Source organism: Chiloscyllium plagiosum, chromosome 9, assembly GCF_004010195.1.
Source record: "Chiloscyllium plagiosum isolate BGI_BamShark_2017 chromosome 9, ASM401019v2, whole genome shotgun sequence".
In the NCBI taxonomy this organism is placed as follows: domain Eukaryota; kingdom Metazoa; phylum Chordata; class Chondrichthyes; order Orectolobiformes; family Hemiscylliidae; genus Chiloscyllium; species Chiloscyllium plagiosum.
Genome location: NC_057718.1, coordinates 87,764,562 through 87,785,836, shown reverse-complemented (window position 1 = coordinate 87,785,836; position 21,275 = coordinate 87,764,562). Strand labels below are relative to the sequence as shown.

General features: G+C 39.0%; 1 protein-coding gene and 1 long non-coding RNA gene across 3 annotated transcripts in view; one reads left to right on the top strand and one right to left on the bottom strand.

Annotated features, from left to right (window-relative positions):
• The window catches only part of usta (uronyl 2-sulfotransferase a), an 89,215-nt gene that overhangs the window by 3,944 nt on the left and 63,996 nt on the right, over positions 1 to 21,275 (bottom strand). Inside the window, exons 6-9 of one of the 2 annotated variants that reach the window (XM_043696485.1) lie at positions 20,803 to 20,900; positions 18,476 to 18,633; positions 15,385 to 15,503; positions 10,963 to 10,977 (exon numbers count right to left, since the gene is read on the bottom strand). In XM_043696485.1, coding sequence (XP_043552420.1) covers positions 15,385 to 15,503; positions 18,476 to 18,633; positions 20,803 to 20,900 — 375 coding nt within the window. In that variant the 3' untranslated portion in view covers positions 10,963 to 10,977. Of the gene's footprint in view, positions 1 to 10,962; positions 10,978 to 15,384; positions 15,504 to 18,475; positions 18,634 to 20,802; positions 20,901 to 21,275 lie in introns of those variants that run through there. The other variant, XM_043696484.1, reaches the window with a different exon arrangement.
• LOC122553037 overlaps positions 1 to 21,275 on the top strand; it is a 75,589-nt gene that overhangs the window by 30,140 nt on the left and 24,174 nt on the right. The gene's annotated exons all lie outside the window — the stretch shown is intronic.

Sequence of the window (21,275 nt, the reverse complement as noted above, 5' to 3'; positions counted from 1 at the left end):
GGCTGTTTTCCCTGGAGCGTCGGAGGCTGAGGGGTGACCTTACAGAGGTTTACAAAATTATGAGGGGCATGGATAGGATAAATAGACAAAGTCTTTTCCCTGGGGTAGGGGAGTCCAGAACTTGAGGGCATAGGTTTAGGGTGAGAGGGGCAACTTTTTCACGCAGAGGGTGGTAGGTGTACGGAATGAAGTGCCAGTGGATGTGATAGAGGCTGGTACAATTGCAACATTTAAGAGGCATTTGGATGGGTATATGAATAGTAAGCGTTTGGAGGGATATGGGTCGGGTGCTGGCGGGTGGGACTAGACTGGGTTGGGATATCTGATCAGCATGGACATGTTGGACCGAAGGGTCTGTTTCCATGCTGTACGTCTCCACAACTCTATGTGGGGGAATCATTCGGGCAGGGAAAAACAGACTTTGAAACAGTTTTTAGGGCCGAAAGGGTTACAGAATTAGAGACCAACAAAAGCAGGAATAGATTTGAATACAAATGCAAACTTAAAATTTGAGGTTTTAAAGGACTGAGGGGCATTGTTGATTGGCAAGAAGAATGGTGAGTTGAGCTTCGGTCATGACAAATAGGAACTATAGAGTTTGGCTAGGTTGAAGTGAGGGGTGAGAGATGCTATAGTAATCAAAACAGAAGATGGAAAACGCATAGATTAGTGTGTTAGTGGAAATCCTTTAATTTTAACCACTATCTTTGTCCTGAGCAAACCAGTAATCTATGACTGGCAACATTTATGGAACAGATAATTGCTAGGTAGGGCCATTCAGGACTGTTCAGTCATCATGGAAGAAAAGTCCAAATGTTACATGCCAGTAGGGAAAAGAGAAAGACAGATGTCAACTCATCTTAGGAGCAATTAGCTGTACTACTGGTAAATAAGGTCAAGTACACAGATTGTGTGTAGAGGAGTCAGTGAGGAGTCAACAGCAATTGAGTAGCTCGGTCCTGTTAGAACTTAGAAAGAAGTTCTGACAATTAATAGATGGTTAAGTGTTGGAGTCAGGAATCATAGTCCTGAAAAGCTGAGAAAGTGGAAAGGCCACTGGTTCTGTTGGGGAAACCGTGAAAGGCTTGAGGAAGCCTGCATGCATTAAGACTTCAATAAAGTGGGGGATGAAAATCTTAAAAGCACTATTTATCTAACTGAGCATGATTGGAACTTAGGAAAACATGCAGGGACAGAACTGGCTAAATGTGGCTCACTGTCAATGAAGAACTAGTGTTGTACTTATGGATGAGTAATGGAGTGCAGTTTTGGAGTCTTGGGATGTGTTGACCTAGAAAAGGAGGGTAATCAACCAGAATGGGAGCAGCTGTTGAAGCAGCTAGTGTATGGCTTTCAAAGCCAGAGGAGCCAAAGTGAAGAATTGCAATCCTTTGTGAAGTTAAATGAAATTCTGAGAAATTCATGGATCTGTCTTGATCACATATTATCTATGAAGTGTGCTAAGGAGTGTTTTATCCCAGTCTGTTACCCATATGAACCATATGTTAATTTGGGGTGATATAACATAATTTGTACATATACTATATATTATATTACTTTTCTGATGTTGTATAGTAAAGTTTACCTTCTTCAAAACTATGGAATCTTGTGGCTTTATTCTGTCTACTTTAAGAATAAAAGCTATCGGCCCTTCGATCATAAAGCTGACAGTCCGGTTGGAGATTGTGAAAGATGAATTAACACAGAGGTAGAGATAGGCAATGTTACAGAGGTTGATGTCATTAGTCTTTGCCTTGGAGGGGTTATGGAGTTAGAAATTCAACTTAAGGTCAAAAGGGACATGAAATTTGCCAACAATCTGCATCAGTGATCAGACAAGGGAATGGAGTCAGTGGCAAGGGGACAAAAATGGTGGAAATTAAAGGCAGCAACTTTGGTCTTGTTAATATTTAGTTGGAGAAAAACGTTAATCTTCAGAGAGTGGATCTTGGAATAAGCAGCCAGACTGCACAAAAACCAATGGAGATATTTAAGAGGTGTAGTGGGAGGTACTGTCACTATACACGTGAAAGCTAACCCTGGGTCTGTAGATTGTCCATTAAGGGATAAATTTCAGTTTCACAGAATATAAAGTGGGCTAGCAATCTAGAGATACAAATGAGCAATCCAGGATTCCATTTTAGAAGTTGAGAACTTGAATTTAGCTGATTAATTTAACCTAGAAAGTAAAAGACTATAGAGTTACAGGATTATTGAAAGAAAACACCATTTCAATTTTGACGTTTCGGGATGGAAATCTGCTGCCCATATCTGGATTTGGCCAATGCATAACTCCAGCAATGGGGTGGACCGCCCTCTGAAATGGCCTAGCAAGCCAGTTATGATGTTTAAAACCACTAATCACTAATAAATAATAACATCAACAATAAAGTCAGTTGGACCCTTGGTATCTACTACTGGAACATGACAAAGGCACATTCAACTTAATCAAAAGTTTAAAAGTTCTTTGGAGAGCTGTCCTACAGACTAATCAGACAACAGCCTGACAACAGTCATGGCCATTTCTTGGTTACAGATGATAAAGTGTGTTTCCCTTACATGATTACCCATAGGTGTTAAACTGGTCTTTTTGACACAATTGCTGTAACTTCATTGGTATATTATAGTATCATCACTACCAAGACTTATCCATTTTATTAGCTCTTGCGGCTAGGCTGCAGTTCTAAAATAACTGGGTCAGGTGTATCAAATGTTGCTTAGACCACTTACTGCATGGGGAAAAACTTAACATAAAGCCAATAAATAGTCTGTGTGCTACTACATCAATGCAGCACATTGCAAGCCAGCAAGTTATTTTGCTCAGAATGAATTAAAATTCATGCATGACAGCTTACAAAATGTCCATTTTGGAACATCTCCAGTTTTCAGATGGCTGTATTTGAGACAGAATACCTATACTCATCAACAATACTTCAACATTTCAGCCAACATGCCAGATTCCTCCATAATCATCCCTGGATATATCCTGCCCACCAGTCATCACTACAGTCAGAAGGAAGTGGCTTTGAGTGTCCTCCATGTTCATTCCAATCAATGTGAGATCTCAAGGCATCATGAACAACATTAGGAAGGAAATCTGTTGTTGGTTACCACCTAATGTCTTCTCCCAGTTGATGAATCAATACTCCTTCATGTTAAATACGCCATGGAAGTAGTACTGAATACATTCTGGGTGGGGATTTAAACATCCATCACTAAGAGTGCCTCAGTAGCGTCATTACTAAGTTGGCCAGGTCCTGAAGCATAGAAGAAAAATGCTCAGAAAACCACAGGGAAAACTGTACTTGGATCTTATCCTACTGACCAACCTCTATCAGGTGCAAATGCAGTACTGGTAGACAAAACCAACAAATTCCTAATGAAGACAAGATGTGATATTTTCAATGGAGCTTATCCTAGTATTGGAAGATACCATCGTATTGAATAGGACAGATTAAGAACAGAACTAGCAGGTCAATGTACATATATTGGATTAAAAAGCAGCAACAAAAATATATATCCTACTGAACCTGTAACCTAGTGATTCTGCATATCCCCTCTCTTCGACTACCATCAAGCATAGTTCAATGAGGAGTGCAGAAAAGCATTGCCGAGTGTGCAACCAGAATACTTGAAAATGAAGTGCCAACCTAGAGAAGCTATAAAATAGTAATATACTAATGCTAACTGTGGAAACAACATGCAATCAAATGAACTGAGCCACAACGAACAGATCAGATCAAATTGTACAGTCCTGTCACAGCAAAGAATATTTAAACAACTGATGGAAGCACACTCCCTGAACATCCTCAATAATAACACAACCTTGTACACAATTCAAAAGTCAAGGCAGAGGCATTTATGATAAACTTCAGATGGAAGAGCCAACTGGATGATTCAGCTTGCTGTCTTCTCAGGTTCTTGGCATTGCTGGTGCTAGTCTTCAGCTAAATCAATTCATTCCATATGATAATCAAACCACTGAGTGTATACATACAATAGAAGTACTTGAAAGTACTGTGGAATACAATGGACTCAGACAATGTTCCAGCTTTAGTGAATTGCTCCATAAATAGCAAACTCTCGTCAAGCTTTTCCAACTATAAACACTAGCATTCACATGTGAAAAATTGCACACGGATGTCTCATCTACAAAAAGCAAAGCAAATCTTATCTATCAAATACTGCTCCATTAGTTTATTCGCAATTAACAGCAAAATGATGGTCATTGGCATTTCTATCAAGGGGTAGCGTACCCACCAATAACCTGCTCACTGATGGTCAATTTGACTTCAGGTTTAAGATTTGACGGGTTCAATTCCCGCCTCAGGTGACTCTGTGTGGAGTTTGCACATTCTCATTTGCTTAAAACATTGTTCCAAACATGGTGAAAAAGTTGAATTCTAGAGGTGAGGTGCAAATGACTGGCCCAGACATCAACATAGCATTTGACTGAGTTTGGCACTATGGAGACTGAGTAAAATGGAAGTAAATAAAAATTGGGGGAAAGTTCTCCAATGGCCAGAATAATACCTAACATAAATGAAGGTGGCTGTGGTTGTTGGAGACCAAGCTTTTAAACTCTGGGTCCATTCTATCAATGATTTTCCTTTCATTATAAAGTCAGGATGGGGAATGTTTACATATGATTGCTCCATTTGCAGTACCTCAGATAATGATTTAGTTTATTCCGACATACAAGAAAACCTGGAAAACACCCAAAATCTGGGTTGCTAACTTGTATCTAGTACTTACACCAAGTCCAATGGTCATCTCCAACAAAATTCCTGCTTGCATTCAATTTGATATTCTACCATCAACATCCTGGTGGTTACAACTAACCTGAAAGTTAAATGAATTGCCAATCCAATGTGAATTCAAGGAAGTGTCAGTGCTGAAGAACTGTTGTTATAGTGGCTCCTTCTGATTCCACAAAGTGTTTCTGTCACCTACGTGTCTTAAGTCACGAGTGGGATAGAATACTCTCTATATGTCTCAATGATTGGTAATTGCTACTCCAACACTCAAAAGGCTCAATTGGCACCTTATCTACTACCTTAAAATTTCATTCCCTCCACAACTGGCACACAGATGCAGAGCTGCAACTCAGTAAGCTTGGTTTCAAACTCTTGCGCACCTTGAAGGACAGGGATAGCAGATACAAGGGTACACCATCATCCCAGGCCACACACTGATTTACAAATATATCATTGCCCCCCCATCACTGGGTTAAAATCCTGGATCTCCTAATCTAACGGTACTTTGGTGGACCTTATCCAACTAAGCATACGATAGGGGTTCAAGGAGGTAACTCTATCAGCTTCTTGCAGGTTATAATGGATGTACAATAAACCAGTAAGACCCACATTCTGAGAATGAATAAAAAGGGATCTTGGAGGGATTCTTCAGATTATTATAGGAAATCCTTTGGCTTTTAATTGGATTCTAGAGTGGATCTATGGAAGGACAGATCCATGAACTGAACAATGAATTATAAGAGGATGGTATTAAAAGATGCAGAGAGGAAAAGAAAGGATAATGTTTTGGGTTGAAATATTTCAGCAATGCAGAGAATTGAAATGTGATGGAAGGAATTCAAAAGTGGGAATTGCAGAAATGATACATGTGATCCTGGGAGATCATGAGTTTAAGGACTTTGGGGAGGAAAGAGAGGCAGGAAATGAAGCACTAGTTTGTAGGAACAGAAGAGTCTAAGGCAGCTTTTACTGCAAGAATGATAATGGTATGTTGAAAAGTGTGGGACACTACAAAAGGGGGATGAGAAAAGGAAGTTGATTGGTTAGTTAGTTGCAGTGGTACCAAGTGAGCATGTAATGGGGTCCGTTGACAAAATGAGGTCAAAGGGTGTATGTGGGGAACTGAAATTGAAAGTAATGACAGAGGGGTTTAACTTGGACAAGGGACAGGTAAGCAGAATAGACAACTGTGTGGATTATTTTATTTTGGGAAAAAAATCTCAATGATATCTTTTTAGTTGTTGATCAGGGTAGGAGAGAGAGGCTTGAAAAGGTGGTTGACAGTAGAGTAAGAAAGGAGAAAAAACTAGGTAAAAACAATGACTGCAGATGCTGGAAACCAGATTCTGGATTAGTGTTGCTGGAAGAGCACAGCAGTTCAGGCAGCATCTGAGTACTGCTCCTCGGATGCTGCCTGAACTGCTGTGCTCTTCCAGAACCACTAATCCAGAATAAGAAAGGAGAAAGTGAAGTCTGCAGATGCTGGAGATCAGAGTCGAGAGTGTGGTGCTGGAAAAGCATAGCAGGTCAGACAGCATCCGAGGAGCAGGAGAATCGACATTTCGGGCATAAGCCCTTCAATCAGGATGAAACGTCGATTATCCTGCTTCTTGGATGATGCCTGACCTGCTGTGCTTTTCCAGTAGAATAAGAAAGAAAGAGTGATCCCAGCCTTGTGGAGTCATTAGATAGGGCAAACTATGGAAGAAGCTTGACATGGGTTGTCAGCTGGGACATAATGAGGTATGGGGGGGGGTCATTGAAGAAACCAAAACATGACTTGGTAAAAAGCACCACTATAGCAGTCCGTGTAGGGTGAACATGAACCAACTTTCAAACAAATCCCAGGAGGGCGACAACCACATCCATGATACAAATACTTACATTTATGTAGTACCTTTAACATGATGCAATCATATGATGCTGTGCAGAAGGTTAATCAAACAAAAATGGACAGTGCCACACAAGAGTACAATTAAGCAAAATCTTGATAAAGGAGCACTTTAATCAAAAGAAATTAAGGGATTTAGGGAATAACTTCCAGTACTTAAGGTTTGCTGTCAATGGTTGGGCAATGAAAATAATGTGTGCAGAAGAAGCCAAAACTGCATGCACATAGTTCTGTAGGAAGGTATGAAGATAGGGAGAGCCAAGGTCATTGAAACATCTGAATATTAGGTGAAAATCATAGCAACACTATGGGTAAGAAACAATATACCACCTGCAGAAACACACGGCAACATAGGATTTACTGAACGTGGCACAGTGGCAAAGAAAAGGGAGGAATAACAGAGGAAAAAAATAAAAAATGACATGCAAAGGAAAGCAGTCATTAGGGGTAAAAAAAATGTAGTAGAAGGCGGCAATAAGAAGTGATCCAGTAGCAAATGTGAAAGGATTAACTATCCAAAAGCTCCAGCTGGTACACAGAAAAAAATGAATAAAAGGCCAGAAGGATAAAACAATTCCTAAAATTGCATAGTTGAACTTTATTAATCAAAGTGTTTCAAGCCCAATAAGGAAGCAACAACAGTCAGTTTATTCCCAGGGATTTAAAAGGATGAGCAGAGTGTTTCACTTGTATAAAACCTAAGTACTAGGAAGGACTGGAAAAAAAAATCAAAGCTGAAAATCTCCAACTTGAGTAGATACAACACAACACACTAAAAACAATAAATGACCAAGAAGAGCATAAATGAGAAATGTCATATCTTCACCTCAGACAGATGTGTACAAACCAAACATACTCATATAAAGAGGAAAGGTAGTGGAACTAGAGCTAGAGCTCCCTGGTAAGAAAGGAAATAACAGTTAAAATAAAACAAAACATTTTATGACAAATGTCAGCAACAGAAAACAACCAAGGATACAGAAAAAGGATATATGAAGGGCGAAGAGAGGTACTGAGAAAATAGTAATAAACAACATAAAAGAAAACCTATTTTGTAAATACATTAAAAGTAAAAGAGAGGTTGGAACTGAAAGAGGAAATCATCTTGTGAAGGCAGATGACAACTAAATGAGTATTTTGCATCTCTGCACAAAAGTTGATAAAGTTAATGTCATAGTAAAGGACGAGAGAATGGAACTATTGCATGGGATAAAAATAAACAGAGGTATTAAGTAGGTTAGCATCATTCAGTTAATAATTCAACAGGTCCATGTAGAATGTATTCTAGGTTGCCAAGTGTAACTAGGGCATCTATAGCGGAAGCTCTGATTAAAACCTTTCAATCCACCTTGAAACAAAAATTATTTTTCACAGAGGCTTGTTAACAGCTTGAATAAACTTCTTGAAAGGGTATTAGAATCCGATTCCTTCGGAATGTTCAAAAAGCAACAGACTTTCAACAGGCAACCCCCTCTTTGATTATAGGCAAAACGTTGAGCATGGGACTAAAGTGGATAGCTCCCTCTAAAAACCAACAAGTGAAATGAGCCAAATAGGTTCTTGTTCTGTAAGATTCTAAAATTCCAACCTATGTATAACACGAATGGTCATACAATAAGTTAAAGTGCTGAAGTGAATGTAGGTGGAAATTTCAAATACAGAGGGAACCTACAGGTTATCCATTTCAATTTGTACCAAAAGTTATTTCCTTTTTCTTTACCACAAAGGTACATATTAAATAACAGTGTAATAACTGTCTACAATGATAGTAGCCCAAAAAGTTTTCCCAGTTCTCATTAAGAGTTTCACAGTCAGTTTCAGTTTAAAAGCTGTTTGAGCCGATTGGCAACTTACATTATTCCATTTCCTTCAAGACACCATTGACAGCTGTGTCTTTAGCAGTCTAATGCCCCAAGCTCTGTCAATCCCTTCCTAAACCCCTTCAACAAGACTCTCCTCATTCAGTTTTGTATACCTGTCCTAATGTCTCCACCTTTGGCTCTACGATTTCTGCCTGATTTACCCACCTTGATGCGTTTTATTGACAAAAGTTTTAAGTTGTTGTTCCAGAGGCAGGTAATAATTTTTAAAAATTTGTAGGAATTACACGAGGCAATTTAGTTCACCACACTTACATTTTGTCTTGACCTTTCAAATGAAGCTATCTACATTAGTGCAATTCCTTAACGTCTAACATTCTTCTTTATACTTCATTTTACATCTAATTCCTTTTTAAACTATAATTTATGTCCATGTAATATTCCATGTTCTAAAACGCTACTTAGACTAAACAAAAGGGTGAAAATCTAAGACCTGAGTCCACATCCCCTTCTTAGTGATCCACTCAACATGATTTCATAATCATTCACTAATTTTGAAAATCTCTACACCACCCAATATAAAATTTTAATGATGTATTCTCTGTTCCAGTGATCTATAGGCTAATAATTGTAATCTGTATATTTTGTGATAGGTCTTTGCTCCAACTATCTCAACATTCTCAGCAAACTGAGCTATGTTATAGCTGTGTTGTTCCATCAGGCTATTGTGAACTGTTATTGTGGTGATTAGTGCTCTCTGTTACAGACCTCTGATCAAGTGATCTGTGTGTTCTTCTCTGGTGATCTGTGGGGTCATTTTCCAGTAAACCACAGCCTCTACTGTAGGGCTTTGTTCCTACTTGATCTCTTGTAGTGATCAGTATGTTCTAGCATAGTGATCTTGGTGATCTATTATAGTGTTCTGCACCATTATAGAGTCTCCATTATCTTACATTGTGAACACTAAACCAAAAAACATGGAGACATGAAAGGAAAGAACATAGTTATTTTGAAAGCTACCAGCAGCTTCACTGTTTTATTAATGGCTTTCTGCAGGTTTTTCTCAAGCAGACAGTTTGTAATTGTTTATCTATCTAAACCTGGGTTTGTCAAGAAAGTGTGCAACCACTGCTTGGCAGCGATTCTTAGGTTTGTACAGATACAATGGATAATGTAATAACTGATACAAATAGTCTGCTTTTGGTGTCAGTTCATATCTGTAACAACTCTTCTGCTCTAAATCCATGAAATCAAATAACAGGCAAGCACTGAAAGCAGTCTCTTTGAATGTCCAAACTACTGGATTTGCTTTCTGTTGGTAATATGCCTAAATTCTAACATGTATTTATTATGGTGAAATTCACATTGTGTGAAGACAGCAATGATGATTCTTAATGGAATGTAATATTCCAGTTAGCATACAAATATGGTATGTACACAAGCACCAAAATGTTTGTGACAACAATTTCAGTGATTTGAAGTCGTATAGACTAGCTCTGGACTGTCATTACACTGACAGCAGGATTTAGACATATTTCTCAATTCCACCCTTCCATAAAGTCCTTTTCCTGTGCATTCTATTATAATATTTGGAAGATCCCACACTTAATAGGCACACAAAGTGACCAGACTGCTCAAGAGCCTGCTAGTTGCAAAGGATTACATGTTGGGGCATGGAAAACAATGTATGGATGCCATAGTGATGGCGTTTTGATGCTCCCACTATTGCATAAAGACCAACTCTAATTTCTCGTACTTATGTCTTTTGAGTAAGACAACTGTGGTTTAGTTGCAGTATATAATCTGGGTGACATTTCTATGCAATACTGAGGGATTATGGAATTATTGGAGATGCCAAAAGCATTTTGCAAAGAAAGTCTTGATTGATACTCATTCCTCACTCAAAAACCAGACTGATTAACTGGTCCTTTACCTCACCTTGCAAACTGACTGCCATGTTGGTCCACATAAAGGCATTGACTACCTTTCTAAAAAAAAACTTAATGATTTGTCAAACATTTTCAAGTCTGAGCTTGTGAAAGGAGTATCGTGTATGAATACAAGTTCTTGCCAACTGTGCTGAGAAAGATTAATTACCAAGTGAGACCATTGTTCAATCTACATCGTGCTTCCGAAATATCCTACATTTCATTCCACCTCAACATCTAAGTACAGCCTGACCAGCTCTTGAACTTCCATTGCCACTTGAACTGCCACAAACCATTTCAAATCTCTATACATGCAAAGTGATTTTGATATTCGTCCTTTTATCAATTGTACCAGAGTCCTTTTATTCTCGAGTCGTGGTGAAAGTGGTCAGGACCAACACTTTCTATTGCACTTGATGTCTCCTATGTTTAGATAACTTATCCTCACATTTACCTACTTTCAAATACTAAAGGGTCCAAGGTTTCTAATGTTTCCTTACAACTTAGTCCTCTGACACCAGGGATCAGCCTTGTGGCCCTTCTCTGCATCGCCTCCACTGCTCAGAGGTTTTCCCTTGTGCCTTGGTAAACCGGAAATATGAAAAAAGAATTAAATGGCTGGTTAGTATTTAGAATCCTTTGCCACAAATGGCTATTTCAGCAGAATACATAAATTCTTGTAAAAGTTCTGAGAAAATAGAAATGTTGACGTGCAAAGGGACTGGTATTTGACTAGATGGTTTATGGAGAAACATGTGGAAAAAATCCGACAGGCTGAATGTTTCAAATGTATAAACAAGCTCTTACAATCTGTTGTACATTTGTGAAATAAAGTGTTCCTTTGTTGACTTTATTTTGTTTGTTTTTTATATATATATTGATTCATTTGAAACTAAAAAGGGAATAAAGAGGTAATCTTATCATCTAATGTAGTCTAAAGGGATGCCTGTGACTTCATAGAATTAGGTAACAGGTGATTGATATTAATTAATGGCTAACTGGATGTGAATTGATTGCATAAATCAGTGATGCTAATTTTACACAGAGTGTTGTTAACAGAAATAAAGTTCTCACAAAAAGTATGGACTTGGATTCTGTTCAAAAATATTTACCTTGCAGTATACAGCATGTGGGTGTTATTAGCAAGACCAGCATTGTTGCCCATCAACTGAATGGCTTGCCACATCATTTCAGAGAGTGGTTAAGAGCCAACCATATTGCTGTGGGACTGGAGTCACATGCAAGCCAAATCAGGTAAGGATGGAAGATTGACTTTGATAAACAACAGTAATGAACCAGTTGGGTTTTTACAACCATCAATGGTAGTTTCATGGACACCATTACTGAGACTAGCTTTCAAGTCCAAGTCCATGTTTTATTATTAATTTAAATTTCACCAGCTGCCTTTTTGCTGGGATTTAAACCCATTACCCCCAGTGTATTAGCCTGGATCTCGGACTACCAGACCAGTGGCATTCCAATGATCAGCCTTTTCTGCTAATTCATCCTAAACACAATTACGATCAAAGTCAGAAATTGCGGGAAAAACTCAGCAGGTCTGGCAGCATCTGTAGAGAAAAAGCAGAGTTAATGTTTCGGGTCCAGTGACCCTTCCTCAGAACTGGAAAATAAAATAAACACAATTAGTCAATGATGATTAATCCTTTTACAAGTTTGCTCTGGTTCTCCTTTAGCCTAAAGCTATCCGTGCCTTTAATGCTTTTCCCCGAAACATTGATCTTCTGCTCCTCAGATGCTGCTGATCTGCTGTGTTTCCAGCACCACAATCAACTCTGATCTCCAACATCTGCAGTCCTCACTTTCTATTGTCTTTGATTGTTGCGTAGGTTTGTTAACTGTAGTGGTTTTAGTTTGTGTTGTTTTTACGTCCTGTGGATTTTCTTTTATTAAGGCTCAGCATTTTGTAATTTGAATTCTTCCTCTCTGGAGTCTAAATGTTACTGCAGAAGGTTATGGCGATAGACTTGTTTAAATGGTGTACCTGGAACATCAAGGGGAGTCACTTGCCAATTAAGAGGAAAAAGGGACTCACGAGTCTTGGAAAGGAAAAGGTGGATATTGCTTTATTGCAGGAGACACACTTGGATGATAGGGAAGATTTGAAATTGCAGCGGAATAGCTTTGATTGGGTTCACTTTTCATCTTTTAATACTAGGAGTAGGGGAGTGGCCATATTGGTTAGGCGGAATCTCCCATTTAAGTTACTAGAGTGTGTCAAAGACACACACAGGAGGTTCATAATTCTTAAATTCATGATAAATGGGGAAGAATATGATATTTTAAATGTCTATTGTCCCCAGCCCTTCCCCTCACATTTCTGGTACATGTGTTCTCTAAATTGATTAGTCTTGAATCTTGGCATATCATCATAAGGGGAGATTTTATTTGTCTTTTGGATCCCACAGTAGACAGGTTGCCTGAAGGCCTCCCCGATACCTTCTTTATAAATCAAGCAATTAATGGATTTGTGTGTGGAGTTAGGGTTGGAGGATGTCTGGAGGCATTTACACCCTATAGGCAGGGATTTTATGTTTTTTTTCCAATCCACACAGATGCCACACTAAAATTGATTTTTTTTTGACACCCGTGGCAACGCTGGACTTGATGGCATCTTGTACGATTGGTAATATTGCCATCTCTGATCATGCTCCATTGTACTTTGGTTAAGATTAAGGACGCTATAGGGGGTCTGTGACACTGGCGAATGGATCCCTTTATTCTTAAGGATAATAAGTTTGTAGAGTACTTCTCTAAAGAATTTGGGGTGTTCCTAGACATTAATTCAGGTTCGGCTAGTAGCTCGTCTTTGGGAAACTGCCGAAGCTTATACCAGTGGATTAGTTATTTCCTACTCTGCCAGTAGGAAGCAGCAGAAGGGTTAGCAGCAATGTCTGCTTGAAGCACAGTTGAAGGCAGCCAGGAAGGCTTACTTTGACAGACCCTCGTTACATAAGCAACAGAGGATCACAGCGCTTCGGTCCGCATTGAACTCTATGCTCATGCAGACAGCAAAGAAGGAGCTTACTTTTCCAAAAAAGGGCTGAGCATGGAGACAAATCAGGCAATTACTTAGTGTATATTGCCAGGCAAAAGAGTACCCCTCAATCCATTATGTCGATCACGGAAGCTGCTAGAAACCTAATGTGTAATGCTAAAACGATGCATGTGGCATTTTGGAGATTTTACTCTGAATTATATCAGTCTGAAAGTTGTGAGGATGGTCAGGCTAGGATGGAATCTTTTTTAAGAATCTGGAGCTTCTGGGTATAACCTTCAAACAAGAGTCTTTTCTCAATGCCCCCTTATCAGTGTAAGAGGAGCAGGAGTCCGTGAAGCAGCTTCAGAGTGGAAAGGCTTTTGGTCCTGATTGACCTCCCAGTGAATTTTATAAGGAACTTATAAGCATATTGTCAGACCAGATGCTCAACATGTTTAACAACTCATATAGTGATGATCGCCTCCTGCCTTCTCTAATAAAGGCCAATATCTCTCTTATTCTTAAAAAAGGGAAAGCCCCAGAGGACTGTACTTCTTATAGGCCCATTGATTTTAAAATCCTTTTGAAGACTCGTGCGTTAAGGCTGTGAACTGTATTGTCTTCTACTATTAAAGAGGACCAGACAGGCTTTATAAAGGGCCGCAGATCTTCCAATAATGTTAGGAGGTTACTTAATGTAATTCAAGCGTGTCAACAACAGTCTGTAGAGGGATTGGTGATCTCTCTAGATGCAGATTAGTAATCAAGCTGCTGGTGGACACCATTCGTAGGGATCCTAATATATCAGCTCCTGAAGTGGAGTCAAAATCACACGAGATTTCGTTATACTCAGATGATGTCCTCATCTTTTTGTCAAACCCACCAGTTTTGGTGCCTCATCTGATACAATGCACCAAATCCCTTGGCACCTTTTCGGGTGTTTAAAGCTAATTTTGCTCATTTATTTGACAAAAATCAAACATCATTTCCAAAGATGGGAGGTGCTTCCAGTTTCTTGGTTAGGTTGGATAGCCCTCATTAAAATGAATATTCGCCCCTGTCTATTGTACCCTATGCGAATGCTCCCCTTGATTTTCACTAGGCAAACATTCAGGAGACTGAACGGTTAGATCAGCTCTTTTATCTGGCATCGTAAATGGCCCCTTAATAAATTAGCTAAATTGCAATTGCCTCACAGACTAGGAGGAGTGGATAACCCAGACATTAAAAACCATCAACCAAACTGGCTTTTATCTTATGAGTGTGACTGGGCTTGTGGGTGCCCACTTTCAATATGGTTAGATACTGAAACCTCTCAGGCAAGGTGCCCCCTTACTAGCTGGCTGTTTCTGGACAAAATGAGGACAGTTAAGGAATATTGCCACAACCCAATAGTTATCAATACTGTTAAAGCATGGAAGGCAGTCGGCAGAGTGAAGGCAATATTGCCAAAACATCTTTTTTACACCTATAACTGGCATGCCGGGTTTTCAACTGGGGATGATGGATTCAGGATTTAAACTTTGGGCAGCTAGGGGTGTCTCTTGCATGGGTGATTTATTTGAGGGGGGCACAATGATGTATTTTGACCAGTTAGCTCGGAAATATGAACTATTTAGCAGGGATTTCTTTTTTTTTAAATTAGGGATTTCATTCAAAAAAGGACTACACTTTTAACCGATCACTAAAGAACTGACATGGAGATGAGGGTGCTCCGTACTAAGAACACACTTTATTGCCTGTTGGGGGGGGCCGCCCCTTGGATGAGATCAAACAGCTTTACAGGGTGTGGGCGAGAGTTGGGCATTAGATTAGGGCATTGGGCAGACATTTGGGAAAATGCGAGAAAGATCTTGCTTTGCAATAGGACCCATGCTTTACAGTTGAAGATTCCCGACAGGGTCCATTTGGCTCCAGATAGTTTATCAAAATTTAAACCAGGAGCATCTTCAACATGTCCCAAGTGCAAAGCAAGTACGGGCACTCTTACTCATTGCCTCTGGTCCTGCTGCAGGCTCCGAACAAACTGGACCGCTGTGACAGGTGCAAAAGAGAGGATCTTGGGGACAAGGTTGGAGACAGACCCGATTTCTCTTCTTCTTGGCCTGCCTGTAAATGCGCATAAGAAAAAACTTTTCAACATCCTTTTTGTGCAAGAAAGAATATTCTGTTAGGTTGGGTGTGTGAAAATCCTCTGGGTTTGTCACGTTGGCATAAGGTTGTTATGGAGCGTATCTCTTTGGATTTTCTTACAAGTATTGTGCACCATAAAACTGAGAATTTTTATAAGACACGGCGGCTGTTTTTGGACTACCTGGACACATTTCTGTCTGCCACACTAATAAGGGCTTTTATATAGCCGTAATGATTGCATTCTACGGGTCTAATACCCAAACAGGGGGAACTGCGAACACGTGAATATGTGTAAACTAATGCTCTTGATAGTCAAGACCTAGTGTTTTGTCTTACTGAGCTGTACTATTATTATTTGTTAGTCAGCTGTTAGTTATTAGTTATTTATGTATTTAGTTGGGTTTTTTATATGTAGATTTATACTTTTTTTGTTTTTTCTTTTTACTGTTTTGAATTGTATTGTTTTGTATTTGTTGTAACATCAACAAATCTATTTTTCAATAAAAATATTTTTTAAAAATGACCCATTTATTCTTTTACTATTTCCTGTTAGCTTGCTCATCTCCTTTACATGCCCAGGACTTATACACTCCTTATCCTAAGGAGTGCAGGTTCATAGCTCCTTGAAAGTAGAGTCGCAGGTAGAAAGGATAGTGAGAGTCGTCATTCAGTATGCTTTCCTTTATTGGTCAGAGTATTGAGTGCAGTAGTTGGGAGATCATGTTGCGGCTGTACAGGACATTGGTTAGGCCACTTTTGGAATATTGCATGCAATTCCCGTCTCCTTCCTATCGGAAGGATGTTGTGAAACTTGAAAGGATTCAGAAAAGATTTACAAGGATGTTGCCAGGGTTGGAGGATTTGAGCTATAGGGAGAGGCTAAATAGACTGGGGGCTGTTTTCCCTGAAGCATCGGTGGCTGAGGGGTGACCTTATAGAAATATATAAAATCATAAGGGCATGAATAGGGTAAATAGACAAAGTCTTTTCCCTGGGGTGGGGGACTCCAGAACTAGACGGCATAGGTTTAGGGTGAGAGGGGAAAGATATAAAAGAGACCTAAGGGGCAACTTTTTCCACACAGAGGTTGGTGCGAGTGTGGAATGAGCTGCCAGAGAAAGTAGTGGAGGCTAGTACAATTGCAACATTTAAAAGGCATCTGAATGGATATATGAATAGGAAGGGTTTGGAGGGATAAGGGCCAGGTCCTGGCAAGGGGACTAGATTAGGTTGGGATATCTGGTCGGCGTGGATGAGTTGGACCGAAGGGTCTGTTTCCGTGCTGTACATCTCTATGACTCTAATATATCACCTTCACACCAAATACTCTCATCTTGTGTCGTAACATTTTTATGTGATTCCTATAAATACCTTTTGAGAATCCAAATACACTACACCTATGGGTTCCTTCTTTGTCCATCTGCTTCTTACATTCTCAAACAGCATTAATGGATTTATCAGTTTTTCTTTCATAAAATTGTATTAGTTTTGCTTTACTATGCTACAACTTTCTAATGTCCTACTCCTACTTTAACAATGGATTACAGCATTTCACAATGACAAATCTTAGATTAACTGATCTTTAAGCTTCCTTCTGTCTCCTTCCTTTCTTGTGTAATAATGCACTTTCTCAATCTGCTATAACTGTTCCAAATCTAGTAATTATGGAAGATTACAACCAAGGCATCACTATTCTATAGCTACTTCTTACATACCCTAGGATGCAGATCATCAAATGCAAGTTAGTTTACATAGCCCAACATTTCAGTGTTGAAAACCATTTAATGCAGGTACCTCACACAGTTGTTACTGTTACGACATGGGATAAACCCTTCTGCTAATTTGAACCAGATCCACAGAAAAGCTCACCTCGCCTCGTAATCTGTTAAAAGTATGAGTGATAAAGAACTACAAAAACCCTTCTATGTAAAGAAAAAATATAATTTATTCTTTAACTCCAAGAAACACAAGAACGTTAAACACCAACTATCTCAACTGCAATCCTCCTTTGTCTGATCAATCTATCAACGTCTTATTCTATAACAATATACTGATCTGATAAACATGCCCCCCAGCCCGATTAAGTTTAACAAATCAAAATCAAATTTTAAAACCAGCCAGTTGTTGCTTTTCCCTTGGTATCTTTGTCTTTTCTTTCCTGGGTCTTTTCTTTGGTCTTCTGCTTCACAACTCTAAAAGGTATCTTTCAGAGAGAGGATCTACAGGCCATATTTTCGTTGGTGCTCTTTGCCACTCTTGCTAACTGTTCAAAATGTCCAATTTTATATACCCCAAAACACTGGACCATTTCATTGGTTTGATGTCATCCAAAACAGTAAAATTCAAATTTGATTGGATTTTGGTATCTTGGGGCATAATTTAAACTGATTGGCTGAGTTCGAATTTGTTATGTAACATTGCAACGCAGCACCAGCTATTTGTTTCACAACCAAATGTTACATTTTAAAATTTTTCGTCACATTCTCTCTCTAGGCCAGCTTCCACTCTCTCTTAAAGGTACAGTAACACCTATACCTTCACACCTCCCCCCTTAAGAAAAAAATGAACCATCAATATGAAAAGATGGCTTCATTTTTCCTCTGTTCCTTAACCACATTACCATGACATACATATGACTTTAATCTAAGTTCATATTAACTTCTTCCCACGTATATATAACATGCTATGCCTGTAATAATCTTTCTTACCAAAAATCATACCAACAAACAAGCCAACAATTTATTCATGATTTTCTAGGAGATCAGTGAGAAGTCCAATTAAGGTAAATGACAAGTAAAGCTCAGATAAAATGTCAGTAATTGTTAAATTTGAAGAAATCAAACCAGGTACTAGTTCTGCATTAGTTGCAACTTTTAAATAAACAATTGTGTAAGATGTAATTATAATGCTCCAATGGTTTTACAAAACAGAAACAGTGGCAAAATTACCTGAACTATGATACACAGCACTAGCATCTTTGAAGTAATGAGGTAAAAGTCGTTCCAGTAAAAGCAGCACATCTTCCAATTCTTCTAGAATTCCCACAAGCAGGTAATTCCTATTCAGGTTCTCTTTAGCTCTCTGCAGAGCCCACTCCCCTGGGTCCCTTCAAAACAAGTGAGAAGTTTGAATCAAGGTACAAATCGTACCATTAAAAGTTGCAATTTATGATTACTATCTAGTTACTTTCTTAGCTTGAAAATGTAACGGCTAAGTAATACAGAGGAAATCTGTTGTGAAAATCATAATTATTTAGCATTAAATAGATAATAAAGTTAGTCAGGCTATGTAGCCCAATGTCACCAACATGATGAAAGTGTTAAAAAATGCACTACAGGACATACTGCAGTAACTGACTGAGGATCCTCCAACAGCACCTTCTAAACCTGTGATCTCCAGCATCTTGAAGGCCAAGGGCAACAAGAAACTCACCACTTGCAAGCTTCTCTCTAAACCATAAACCATCTTGACTTAGAATTAAATCATCATTCTTTCACTTGATCAAAATCCTGGAAGTCTGCCCCTAACAGTCCCTATACCCCAAAGGCTGCAGGAGTTCACCACCACCTACTCAAGGTCAATTAGGAATTGGAAATAAACACTCACCTAGCCAGTGATACCCACACTGCATGCATGAACAAAAAGATAATACTTTTCCCCCCGTTTTCTAGGAAATTCACGACAAAACAGAAATTTTAGATCAGAACAGAAGATGGAGGACATTCTGTTTTTCTTAGTCCACCTTCTAAAGTAATCTAAAATTTCCTCATCTTCCAATTCAACATTTACCAGCCTCTTGAATGATTCAGGTTTTGGTGCCACTTACTAACCCAGAGTTCATTGTTGCTATTGATCACTCAGTGTTTCCTGGCATCAGACCTGAGCTTGCCTTTACTCAGTTTCTTGTCATATCCTAAATCCAAACTCAATTTGAAATCAAGCTCAGGAACAACTTTTACTTTTCTACTCCCATATCATCTCCTAGAAAGAGCAAAGAGTCATCTGTCTTTGAACTTTTCCTCTTTAATTCAATCCCCCGACACAAAGCATCAGCACCTTTACCAGAGCTGGGAGATTGTCTTTGTGCCTCTGTGACCAGCAGCAAATAGTATTCAGAGTGTTGTCTGACCAGAGTATTGAACAGCCTCAGCTGACTGCAGACTTGTACTGTACCAGTGGAATTGTTCAGCATTCTGTTTGCTTTGCTGATTGCTTCTCCACCATGTCCTGACATGTGTTATTTCTACGATCACTTTCATTAGGTCTCCACCTGCTCCTCTAGCTAATATGACATCATTTCCCCTGAAGAAGGGCTTATGCCCGAAACATCGATTCTCCTGTTCCTGGGATGCTGCCTGACCTGCTGCGCTTTTCCAGCAACACATTTTCAGCTATTTCTATAACTCCTCAGATTCTGCTGACTTTGAGCAGATCAAGAGTTGGTCATGCACTCTCTCAAGCCTGTTCTATCACCAAGTGAGATCATGGTTGACATGTGACTTAACTTCATATGCGAACGTTTGCTCCATATTCTTTAATGCCTTTGGTCAGAAATCTGTCATTACCAGAGTTAAAATTAACAAATGATCCACATCATCTGCCCTTTGTGAAAGTGTGCTTCAAATTTCTAGCAACATTTGAGTTTCAAACTGTTTCCTAACTTCACTCTTGAAAATTCTAATTTTTGAACTATGTTCCCAGTCCCACATTTCCTAACCAGCAGAAATATGTTCTATCTTCTCTGTTACCTTTAATATCTTGAAAATTTCAATCAAGTATTCTTTAATCTTTTAAATTTCAGCAACTACAACCCAAGTTGGATCATTTAAAGTTTGGAGTACAAATGTCATTCTGGCTAACTGATACACACTCTCTCCAAGGTCACTGCATCTTTCCTCAGGTGCAATGCCCAGAACTGATCACATTCCAGTTGTGATTTATGCATGGTTTTGTTTAGATGTAACATACCTTCTACTCCAGCGTTCCATTAGCCTTAATCTTTTACATTTTACACAAGAACCTATCCTTGGATCTTTCGACTCCGTATATCTCCTAACGCTGATTCCTAGAATATTCTACTCAGTACATCCCCTAAAACAAAATAACTGCCTCACTATGTTGATTACTTATTTTGTTTCAGTTAATTCTTATCTAAGTTTTAGTCCACGATACCGATCATTTTAGTATTCTGATGTCACTTACAAGATGAAGGCTGTTTGTTTAAGAATGCATCATATTAAATTAGAAAGAGAAATAACTGGCTAATTTCTCTCACCTGCATTTGGGATGCTGCCCACAGAAGTATGGAATAATGTAGAACACCCGGGGATTGTTGCATTCTGGGTAATTTTCTAATATGCAATCACTGATATCCTGTAGAACAAGGGAAACCATTAAGATAAAAGAATGTAGAATGATACAGCACAAGAGTAGAACATTTGGATTATAATGCCTCCACTTTTCGAGGAGATGCTGGAGATCAAAGTCAAGTGTATGGTACTGGAAAAGCATAACAGGTCAGGCAGCATCAGATTCCTGATGAAGGGCTTATGCCCGTACCATCAATTCGCCTGCTCCTCCAATGTTGCCGAACCTGCTGTGCTTTTCCAGCACCACACACTCTACCTTCTACATTTCTAGAGCTATCTAATTAATTCTATATTTTTGCTCTTTCAACACAGCCATGTAATGGTTTTCTTTTCAATTATTTATCTAATTTTATTTCTAATGGACTTTTTTTTGGTCACC